At 43.1% G+C, this 12,165-nt stretch overlaps 1 protein-coding gene across 1 annotated transcript in view; it reads right to left on the bottom strand.

Annotated features, from left to right (window-relative positions):
• LOC109890441 (low-density lipoprotein receptor-related protein 1B) overlaps positions 1-12,165 on the bottom strand; it is a 160,703-nt gene that overhangs the window by 107,977 nt on the left and 40,561 nt on the right. The window contains exons 8-20 of the mRNA XM_031792245.1: positions 11,093-11,279; positions 10,825-10,968; positions 10,017-10,253; positions 9,072-9,252; positions 7,737-7,956; positions 7,365-7,554; positions 6,101-6,223; positions 5,687-5,839; positions 5,163-5,288; positions 4,108-4,224; positions 2,462-2,542; positions 1,539-1,703; positions 1,036-1,221 (exon numbers count right to left, since the gene is read on the bottom strand). Coding sequence (XP_031648105.1) covers positions 1,036-1,221; positions 1,539-1,703; positions 2,462-2,542; positions 4,108-4,224; positions 5,163-5,288; positions 5,687-5,839; positions 6,101-6,223; positions 7,365-7,554; positions 7,737-7,956; positions 9,072-9,252; positions 10,017-10,253; positions 10,825-10,968; positions 11,093-11,279 — 2,110 coding nt within the window. The remainder of the gene's footprint in view (positions 1-1,035; positions 1,222-1,538; positions 1,704-2,461; positions 2,543-4,107; positions 4,225-5,162; positions 5,289-5,686; positions 5,840-6,100; positions 6,224-7,364; positions 7,555-7,736; positions 7,957-9,071; positions 9,253-10,016; positions 10,254-10,824; positions 10,969-11,092; positions 11,280-12,165) is intronic.

Genomic DNA, 12,165 nt, shown 5'->3' with positions numbered 1-12,165 from the left:
AAGCCTCAATGTCTTTTAAGCATCACATTCACACGTCTATACGAAATACTAGGCCCCATGACAATTGTATCGTCGCTTATATGCGAAGGAGATTCTCCCCCCCCCAAAAAAAATTGCAGTTGATATGGCATTATAGGAGGATTGAATAGTTTTGGAGGAGCGAGCGTCTTTGGTAATCGGACGCTGTGGGCTCTTTGAAAATGGTGTTAGATAGCCGACTGAAAAAGCGAAATAAAGTATACAGGTATGTGAATTGGGAATAATGACATTTGATTGAAGTTTGCATGGTAAGTGAATGATGTATATTAAGACTTTTAACACAGTGAGACCAGTGAACTAAAAGCCAGAGGCTTTTCCCTTGTGAATTCTCCACTTTAAGACCAATGATATATAACACAGTGTACCTTGCAGATGACTCATATCAATTCCACTGAACTATTGGCCCAATAATATTACCTTATATACACACACACACCTCATTCAACTTACTTACTTGCTAAATCTGCAACTCCTGGGCCAGATTGATTTACCACAACCATGTGGAACTGTTTTAGGAGTCACATTAAATACCCCCAAGTGTTCCCATTTTACTGTCATGCCTACATCATAAAGCATAGGAGAAGTCTACAAGATGCCCTGCGGGTATCATAAAATACATGAAAGGCGCTCTGGCTTTTTCTCACCATTGTGTGTGAATGCTAACCCTATCGGCTTACATCAGCTTCCCAATGTGTGCCTGTACACCAAGGACACAAATGAAGACAATTTGAGGGTAATAACCAGAGATAAATCAAAGAAATGTATGTCTATGGTAATAACTGAGAGGTCGACATTTAAAAACATGGCCGCTGAGATTTTACAGGTGAGCTTGGTGTGTAGGTCACAGTAGCTATACAGTCCAGATGAAACCTTGATGAAAGCAGTGTAGCTTTCGACAGTTAAACATGGGTATTTAATTATACAGTACGCGCTGCATTAGAGCCACAGAGTGTGCAGCTTTTCGAAAGTGTTTTCACAGCAGCCTCAGTGCCGTACCTGAGGTTTGACAGGTGAACTTTGCGTGCGGGTCGCACATTCTGCTGGTGCCTTCACAGTCTGCCTCGTCACTCCCGTCCTCGCAGTCCTTGTCCCCGTCACACCTCCAGCGCTCGGGGATACAGGTGCCACCGTCGTCCCGGCAATGGAACTCATCTCCGCTGCAGTCATCAGCTGATACCGGGGCTATAGGAGAGACAGAGGTTCAGAGAGATAAACATACATTTACAAGTACAGAGTTCAGTTAGGGCTCCGCACTTCAGCAAATAAAGTACTTCTTTCTTGGGTAAGGTCTATTTTTACAAAGACAGTTATTGTACATCTCAAACCCATATTCCTAACTGCATCCCTTGAAGTGTGATGAATAGCATCCCCATTTCAAAGACTATATTGAGCATATTCCCCAAGTCCTTTACACCTTCACAGATCTAAGACTTCAATCCAAAGGGATTGTCCCATGAGGCAGATAGAAGAGTGAGAAGTTAGTTTGTTTTTCCTCTCACCTGTCCCAGAGCATGTGGTGTCCTCATCACTGTTGTCCCCACAGTCATCGTCCCCGTCACAGGCCCAGTGGTCAGGGATACACTTCCCACTGGCACACTGGAATTGGGCACTGGAACAGGCATGGACACAACCCACCTCGTCACTACCATCCCCACAGTCATCATCTGGGTGAGGTGGAAAGGGAGAGAGGGAAAGGATGGGGAGATGGGAAAAGGATGGAAGACAGGGGGAAAGGAAGGGGAGAGGGGGAAATGATGGGGAGAAGGGAAAAGGGGGGGAGAAGGGAAAAGGATAGAAGAGAGAGGGAAATGATGGGAGAGAGGGAAATGATGGAAGAGAGGGGGAAATGATGGGAGAGAGGGGGAAATGATGGGAGAGTGGGAAATGATGGAAGAGAGTGGGAAATGATGGAAGAGAGGGGGAACAGACAAAAGAGAGGGGGAAATGATGGAAGAGAGAGGATGAACAGACAGAAGAGAGGGGGAAATGATGGAAGAGAGAGGATGAACAGACAGAAGAGAGGGGGAAATGATGGAAGAGAGAGGAGGAACAGACAGAAGAGGGGGGGAACAGACGGAAGAGAGGGGGAACAGACGGAAGAGAGGGGGAATAGACGGAAGAGAGGGGGAACAGATGGAAGAGGGGGGAAACAGACCGAAGAGAGATTAAGAAACAGTGCAAGAGTCACAGAGTGGGTCAGAGAAAGTGAAATGTGTTCATCCAGCAAGCTGCTTCCTGAGAATGCGGTTCCATCCCATGGCATTTTCCCAGTAGGGAAAACTGGTTGAAATGATGCTGTTACAACCAGATTACAATACATTTTGGTTGTTGTAATGAGGTCATTTCAAATCAGGCCGTTTTTCACACTGAGATAGAAAATGGAACTGTAAAAAGAGAGTGTTCACAGAAAAGTGCCACTCACCTGAGTCACAGTGCCATTTCACGCTAATGCACCTTCCATTGGAACAGCTGAACTGTGTGAGGGGCTCACATGTGGGGAAATCTGTCAAGAAAGAAAGAAGAAAAACAGTGTCATTGTTGTAATACAAGAGGTTTGGACTTCAATTTGTTTTTTTTTTCTAACAAAGCACTTTTGATGACAGGAATTGATCGATTTTCAACTGTCCAGAATCACATTGGCCAGCAATTTACACAATGCATGAACTGAAAACCTCAGAAACAGTGTGGGTAAACATCTTTTATTGTTACACATTGGATGCAGGAGACATTGGCACAGTTATGTGAGTTGGCATTGCCTTTGAATTCTGAAGTTACAAAAATGAGAGTGAGCGAATTGTAATTACTGTGAACACTGTCTGTCTCTGCTTGTACTTGTGAAGTGAAGCTGTTTATAAGTAGCACCAGAGGTAACAGAAAAGTATCATTCACAGCGAAGGTTGAAATTGTTCTTGCTGATTGTTTTTGCAGACTGTTCTACTGCCTGTTACTTTTCCCTATGATCTCAAACTTGTGGAGAAGGTGATATCAGATAATTACTTTACTTTGGCTTTAACAACTGTGGTGATGGTGATACACAGTACTGTTAGATGTATCCTCGCCTCGAAGAGGGTGTATTTACACTGTGGGATACTTGACCTGGGAAAAGGTCATTTGGGGTTCATGTGCTTGTGTAGTGGCTGTCTTTGAACCTGTTTGAACATGCATTTGTGTCTTCTTTGACATTTTCAACCTCTCACTGACCCAGTCTGTAATACCTACATGTTTCAAGCAGACCACCATAGCCCCTGTGCCCAAGAACACCATGATAACCTGCCTAAATGACTACCGCCCAGTAGCACTCACATCTGTAGCCATGAAAAGCTTTGAAAGGCTGGTCATGGCCTTCATCAACACCATCATCCCAGAGGAAAATGTGCAGTTTTACAGCTAAGTTCCTGCACATCTACACATTTTGCCATAGGATAGAGAAAATTGTGAATATGATATCTGAGTAAGAGTGACTAACAAAATCCATGATAGGCCCTCCGGTCGGTAATTTGACACTAGACTAACTTACCAATATAAAAATGTTAGCTGACATGGCTAATTGTGTGACTGTCAGTGACTGACATAACAAGAGAAATATTGCTGATGCACAAATTGCATCTTGTGTACTAACAACAGTAAGGGATGGGGGTGGGGGGGTGGGGGGATTGAGTCAGTTGCCAATCCCAGATCTATATCTTTGAAAGCCCATGCATGCTATTGTTTCAGAGAAGGAAGATATAATTATGACAGGGAGAGTCCCAGCTATTTCACATTTTAAATATTAAAAGCCTTTGTCTCCATCTCCGTGTTGAGTTGTCTGCTCCAGAGTATGTCAGACCATGCCCGGAGGCTAGCCTACATGCTAAATTGAATTAACAAGATGGGTAGGTGAAAGACCAGGCTTACAGTGGAATGATATAATGCAACGACAGACAAAGTCTCACAAACATTGTGAATGATTTCTGAAATGTTAGGCTAATGTTGATATCATAAGAAAATGCCCACGCTAACATATCACTAAGAATTCCTTGTCCAATGGACTGCTTCATGAGCCAATTGGAAACTTGTCCAGAAGCTCACCACAAGAGGCGGTCTCATCAGAGTGGTCCCCACAGTCGTCATCCCTGTCACAGCGCCAGGACTCTGGGATGCATCTCCCGTTCTCACAGGAGAACTGGTCTGCTCGGCATGATCCCGCTGAAAACATTTATAGTGATAATAAAACAGCCTTTTATTACACTGAACGTCGTTTTTCTATCATGCAACATTTACATTAGTGCTTTTCATTACCAGTATGGTCTCAAAAAGTACTTAAATAAAGTGCATCGACTAGGCCTAGGCTATTTCAGTGAGTGAATATACATCATGATAGTATGTGACAATTATAAGCCATGTCTAATATTTTGCGTTTACTGTTCATGCTCTGTGTTTTGGAACGTTTGATTCCACATAGACAGCCAACATGTGTGTTGGATATCTTTTCTTTAGCGCTAAGGCATCTGTATTTGGTTTCTCCGTGACTGGTCGTCCTAGAGAATTGGCTCGTATTCTATTCCCAGCAATCAATCTATTCACAGCGATCAAAGAAAGTGAACGTAAAAACGTGACACCCGGATATCGTTCATATAAAATCGCCATTTTCTTTCTCGTGGAATCATCCCATCCGTGTCCAGGATCCGGCGTTGTGTCAACATCTGGCAACTGAAACTCATTGATAAGGATGAAGTGAAAACAAAAACATTTCTCCTCTACATCCCCTAACAAAAACCCCTTATGTCCCCCAGAGGAGGTGTGCATATCCTGGTCAAGTCTTCTGGATGGAGAAGATGATGAATTATCCCAGTATATAGATACATTCATGATGTGCAGCAGCACACAGAGGCCATTGGGGCATACAGGTCCCCCACCACCACGGGAAATCATGCAGTAGTGTATGTATAAATCGTGTAATGGTTGTCTTCTCCTCTCTGTGTATTCTCCAATGGCCTCTGGTCTGACAGAACCTCTCCCAAATGACTATCTCGTTGGAGAAACTTGGAGATCACCCAAGTTTGTTCTACAACATGGAATCTGGCAGTTGCATCCTGGTCCATATGAGCTAGACGAGCCTCTAAGTAGAGCAGACAGCGGCATACCAGAGCAGGTGAAGTTGGACTCGTCCTCGTTGTTCCCACAGTCGTTGGTCCCGTCACAGAGCCACCTCTTGGGGATGCAGCGGTTGTTCAGACACTTGAACTGATCCGCAGGGCAACTACGATTATCTGTAAAAATGGGCAAAATTGCTTTGGTATTTAGTCTTTGATGTCAACTGTCATGCATTCATATTAATGTTCATTATTTGTTACTTTTATTTCTTGTTTTTCTTAAAACTGCATTGTTGGTTAAGGGCTTGTAAGTAAGCATTTCACTGTAAGGTGAAATACCTGTTGTATTCAGCACATGTGACAAATAAACATGTATTTGATTCGATCATAGACATTGGATAAATAGCTAGAAAGCATGACAAAAAAAAGTAAGCCTAGCAATTTCAGTCTTGCATAGATGATGTATGTTGTTAATTTCAAATTAATTAATTCACAAAAATGTCTCTGGGACATGTCCTATTCTCCACAAATGCAAAATGAGATATGTTTTCTAACATGCAGAATAAGACCCCTACAGCAGATGTACGGTTCCTCATCACTTCCGTCCAAACAGTCACGGTCCCCATCACATTTCCAGGAGGCCTGGACACAACGCTGGTTCCTACACTGGAACTCTTCATTCCCACATCTCTGTGGCTCCCCGTGGTCCCCTGAATCTCCCAATGTGGCTGCAAGCACACACATACATCCACTTGCTGGCCCATCTTCACACTCTGCAGAACATATTCCTCAAAAGAGCCACAACTCAGGAAACATTTATTTTATGTTATATGCTGGCATTCAAAATCAATACTGGGATTTTGAGTTCTACATGACCATATCTTATCTGCTGTCATTTATTGCTATTGATTGCCTTGGTCATTGATGTGGAGTGTCAGGCTGAACGGGCCTTGTATGTTTGAGACAAGAGTGTATTTGACAGGGCTTACAGGAGCAGGTGAGGTTATTCTTGTCCAGGTACTGGTTATCAGCGCAGGCACACACTCTGCTACCGGGAATGGCCAGACACAGGCTACCGCAGCCACCATTATTAACCCCACACGCATTGTCACCTAAAGATCAATTAGATAAACCAAAGTAGGCTAAATCTGCTCATTTTTCGGGGCAGCTGTAGCCTTTATAATGCAACCTATTAGGAAGACAATGACATAACTCAAAACTGTAATACTAGCAGATGTATGATCCTAGAGGCAATGACGCTATTGTACCAAATACTCTATTCAAAAACGTTCGTCGATTAAAATGGCTACACGTCTATATTCCTATCCGCATGCCAGGCAGAGCGACTGTTCACATGACTCAGCCAAAGGCAGAATCATCCATACCCCGCTGCTACAAAAAGCCTGAGCGACAACATCAGATGAAAACGGAACAATGCGTCTGACGGATCCTTTGACACATCCCCCTTGAAGTCGATGAAACTGTATTTGGAGAGGGGGATATGAAGGGTTGTTAAAAAAAGGAGGGATGAAGGCTGAGGTAAAAGAAGGCATATGAAGGCGCGGTGAAGGCTGAGGTGGGTGGCACCCAGCCGAGTTCAGCGTTCCTTTTGGGGTAGTGAGAGACAGTACAGACAGGTGCTTCAATGTGCCAACCGATGACTGTTGTCATGACGAGCCCAGTGCAGCTGAGTCTGGAAACACGGCCTGGGGTAACTATAAGGAGCTCTTAAAGGATTAGAGTCGGTGTACATTTGAGGACTGCCTCAGATTCAATTCCCATTGAATCAATCATTGGTCTCTCTCTTTGTTCATGACTCGTCCTCCGTGGCTATGAGAGGTTTGGTTGTAAGAGAGGGCTAGCACCAGATAGACTAAAATATGCCTGACCCCCTACTGTTGGGGGCCTGAGTTGCGGCATATCAAATATGCTAAAAGGGAAACATTGAAAGAGAATCTTCTGATTTATTAACTGTCATGCATTTCAAACTCCGTGGCTGGAGCAAAGCCCAAGTTTAGTACTTCAGCCATTTTCAGTGATGTAATTTCTTCAAAGGTCATCTCAGTTCACCATCTCATCAGGTTTGATATACTGAAAAAATTGGTTTCAGAGGGTTGAGAGACACAGGGATGCTGTACTGTACATAATGATTACATCCCCTCGTCTCTTATATGTTTATATTACAAAAAGTGAGCCAGTCTTGTATTTAAATCGTTTTGGTGCATGACAATGATAGTGTGATGGTGTATTTACCTTGCTGCCGTTGAGCATCGTACACAGATAGCCCAAAAAGAGGAGGTTTCTCACTTCTCATAAGAGCAACCTGCCCTGACTGCAAGTCCAGTTGGAAAATAGAGGCGTTCATGTAATCTGTCCAGAAAACGGAATTCTGGTGCAGGGAAATTCCAAAGGGATGGTTTAATTCTTTGCCGTTATACACCACCTTTGGAGAAAAGAAACAAAGAACACGTTAGACAATAATTCACAGTTAAAACCGATTTTTTTTGACGAGGTCATGTATTTGCAACCATACAAATATTGAAAATAAATGTACATGTTCACTATGCATATTTGTTGATTGTATCGTCTTGATCAGTAGAAAAGAACACTCACTCATTTACTAACCGTTCTGTGGGTACCGTCGAGGGAGATTTTCTCTATGTGGTCATAATAAGCATCGCACCAGTACATGTTACTGGAGCCATGGTCTAAAGTGAGTCCGTTAGGCCACAGGATGTCAGAAGTGACAAAGTCCTGCCGGTGGGATCCATCCATCCAGGCTCTCTCTATCTTGCCAACACTATCGTTCACCTCATCCTCCTCCCAGTCTGTCCAGTACATCCAGCTGAAAACCAGACAAAATGAATTATCAATATGATGGTTTAGCATAGAGAGATAGATCATTTAGCCCAAATAATACTGAGTATACAAAACATTAAGAACACCTTCTCTTTCCATGACATAGACTGAATAGGTGAACCCAGGAGAAAGCTATGATCCCTTATTTATGTCACTTGTTAAATCTGCTTCAATAAGTGTAGATGGAGGGGAGGAAAGAGGTTAAATACGGATTTTAAAGCCTTGAGACAATTGAAACGTGGATTGTGTATGTGTGCCATTCAGAGGGTGAACGGGCAAGACAAAATATGTAAGTGCCTTTGAACGGGGTATGGTAGTAGGTGTCAGGCGTACCGGCTTGTGTCAAGAACTGCAATACTGCTGGATTTTTCATGCTCAATAGTTTCCCGTGTATATCAAGAATCGTCAACCACCCAAAACATCCAGCTAACTTGACACAACTGCGGGAAGCATTGGAGTCAACATGGGCCAGCATCCCTGTGGAACACTTACAACACCCTGTAGAGTCCATGCCCAGACGAATTGAGGTTGTTCTGAGGTCAGAAGGTGTCCCTAATGTTTGGTATACTCAGGGCATATATATTTTTTAAGACATGACACGAAATGTGTGAATATCAAATCACTCTAAAGTTCCCGAAAAGCAGCAGACGCTAGTCTGCTCTGAAACTGTTAAGCCTCTCATACCAGAGAGCAACACACTACTTACATTTTTGCCAGAAAAGCAATTCACAGCATTTCAGTCTCCCATCTCACCTTTAAGCTCATTTTTATAATTAACTGACCGAGAACTGTGTCCAAACTCAGCTCCTTTCCTCAGATGGAGATTTAGGCCGCGATTCAATCCAATCGCACTTTGTCAAGTTTCAGCATTTGCAGAGACCGCATTCTCGTAAACGCTGCATATGTCGTCTCAAGTGAAAATGACCTTTAAATGTCAAGAGTGCTATAACACAGATCTATCACGGATTGAATCGAGAGTTGATTTACTCAAAACAGTACCAAAAATGGGGTCCTAGCATCTTCTGTACAAACCAATATCTATTGAAACGTCACTACATAAGGTGACCTTATCAGGGTGTCAACTGCAAAAGACACACTCACCTGTGCAAAGGGTCCACCACGATCGCTCTGGGGTGAGACATATCTCCTTCTAACAGAGTTCTCCTTGTTTGTGCAGCCTTCTCCAATCTGGCAACGTTGATTGTTTTTCTGTAGCCGTCATTTGTCCAGTACAAGTTGTTCCCTATCCAGTCCACTGAGATCCCCTCCACGTTATCAAGGTCTAGGACAGGATGTGAGTCAAAAAATAATAATGTAATGCATAGAGTATGCTGTTGTTATCCTCTACTTGATCATCCCTGCAGGAGCGTAATCTATCACTGTCTCCAGATCCTCGTTAATGGAATCGAAACCCCAAAGCATTGTTCCAGAATCTACTGTAGCAGATATATTAATCACACACAACAACAATAGCCATGCAAAAATAGTGCTGCTTACACAGAAAGCTTTTGGGTATTAGAGATCGACCTAATTCGGGGACACAACTTTAATAAGACCTTTTAAAGTATGATTCATTTGTGTACAGAGGTGTACAGGTACATGCTACAGTCGGGACGTAAAGAAGACATAGGACTTCTATACTCACATAATCCCATAATTTAAATCTTGCGTAATTGCGTCAGATGCTCGATTATGTTCAGGGGAAGTTGTATGAGAAAATGTGCTAACTAGAGACTAGAATAGTTCACACCACTTCTAAATGGAAACTCTCAACCAAAGCATGGGCCAAATTATATATCTTTAAAAAAAAACATTTTTTTTAACAAGGCAAGTCAGATAAGAACACATTTTTATTTGCAATGACGGCCTATCCCGGCCAAACACGGCCGATGCTGGGCCAATTGTGCGCCACCATATGGGACTCCCAATCACAGCCGGATGTGATTCAGCCTGGATTCGAACCAGGGACTGTAAATACTGGAATATCTCATCTAAAGGTCACTTGAAGTTGTTACTTAACAAACAGAACCATCTGAATGGACTGACCATCTTTAAGGATCGTTTTTCGATTGGTCCCATCCAGTCTTTGTCGGCCAATCAGAAAGCTGGTTGTGTCGGCAAAGTAGATGTGGCTGGTCTCTGCATGGAAGCCGATCGCCCGAGGGTTTACAAGATTGTCAATCTGTACCATGTGCTCAGCCTCCGACTTGCTATTCAGGTCCAGGCCTCGGATGACACCGGGTCTCCCTCGTCCGTAGAACAGGAATACCTCATTCATAGGCTCTGCAGAGGGAGGTTAAAATGCATTATGAAGAGGGTGCTTATAGGAAGTGTTATGAAGTTTACATAAACAAACCACTAGCTACTAAACTTCTTCACCCTGATCACTGCCAGTGTATAATTAATTGACATAATAAGCTTTTCTTCCAACGAACACAGTAAATTCAACTATTTGAAAAAATGTATCCTAAGACCAAGTATAATAAGCTAATTACAATGACCTAAATTAAAGCAAGATTTAGTTCTGCTGATTAAACCTGATCAAATCAATCAATCCCTTTCTCCAAAAGGAGTCTTTGCCAAAGCAACGCTTGAGTTAACGGTAAGCGTTGCTGCTGACCAAAACAATGTTGAATTGGGCTTTTTCTCCAGTCATTAGTGGCAGGCAGAGAATGAGATGCTGTTTGGGTTGACTAAATGTGATGTTCAGGAAACCTGACAGAGGAGTGCACTGGAGCAAAGTTGCAGGCGTTTTGTTCACGTGGGCGCTGTCACTAATTATGGACGTTACTTTGCCCCTGACTGACACTATGACCGTCAACACATGACATAATATGCCCTAATATGAACTTACTCTTGCAGGATTTTCTGTCACTTCCCAGTACAAAGCCTGTTCCACAGCGACAGGATCGGGATTTGTAACTTCCACTGAGCAGACACATGTGAGAGCATCCTCCTTTTCTTCCGGACGGATCGGGATCGCACGCATGAGTCCTGACTGCAGAGAGAGATAGGAGACGAGGGTAGATACCAGGCACACGACACATACACACACACGACACACACACACACACACACACCTATCTTCTAAACATGCAAGAAACACTGCATTTGCTTTTTACCTGTTGGTTGGGTGAGTTTCTGGTAAACACGTATTCCCACGCAATTCTCCACGGTGGTTACAGTTTGAACATCTGCTACGCTAAACCGATTTATCTGTAAAATGTCCACTTTTGTTCCTTTAGAGGGCTCGGTGCGAGTTGCAAACAAGTAATCTTCAAAGAGTGATAATCCGTGGAGGTGCAGCAACTGGAAGACAAAGAGAGTAGTATGACAAGAGGAAGGAGGAGCACAGTGCTATAGAGCAACGCTAGGCTACATTTACATGTTTCCTTCATCTCAACTTAATCCCCAGGTAAACACCTTTTCCCCCAGCTGGCACAAAACGCTCGGAGAATCCTATGTTTCTTAGAGCTTGGTGAGAGCGTGGTTGTCCTATGGTTGATTTACATACAATATTCCAACCACAGGAGGTTGGTGGCACCTTAATGGGGGAGGACAGGCTTGTGGTAATGGCTGGAGTGGAATAGGTGGAATTCCATTCACTCCATTCCTGACATTATTATCAGCTGTCCTCCCCTCAGCAGCCTCCGCTGATTCCAACAACATTCTGGGAATGGTGCAGGATACCCAGCTAGCACATAACATTCTGAGAACCATATGTTTCTTAGGTAGGAATTTCTGTACATCAGCATAACGTTTCCCCATGGTTCTATTTAAAGTAATGTTCTCAAATTGTTCAGAGAATGTGAAGAAACAATTTCTTTCTGTGGGAATTTCAGTACTTCAGCATAATGTTTTCTATGTTTTCATTAAGAAAACTTTCCATGAAAACCCCAAGAAGACATTAGTAATGTTCAAAGAACGCTCTGAGCATGTTATTCAACATTTGCATTCCGTTCTCAGCGTCAACAAAACTCTCTGTCCTCTATCTTGTTAAGTGTGTTCAGCTGTGTAATTGGCCACACCTGATCTTAATGAGTGCTTGTTTCCTTTGAAATGGGGTCTGTTTGAATAGACTAAAATGAACAGCTCTGTATGAGTTTTAAAAAAGCATGGCATGCTACAGCAGTGCCATCCTGGTTGCACAGTGGAATAATTCCATGGATAGAGAACGGAAGATCATAGGTTTGAA

Source organism: Oncorhynchus kisutch, linkage group LG16, assembly GCF_002021735.2.
Source record: "Oncorhynchus kisutch isolate 150728-3 linkage group LG16, Okis_V2, whole genome shotgun sequence".
NCBI classification, from domain to species: Eukaryota; Metazoa; Chordata; class Actinopteri; order Salmoniformes; family Salmonidae; genus Oncorhynchus; species Oncorhynchus kisutch.
Note: the sequence above shows the minus strand (reverse complement) of the source record. Positions and strands in the feature narration are given on the sequence as shown.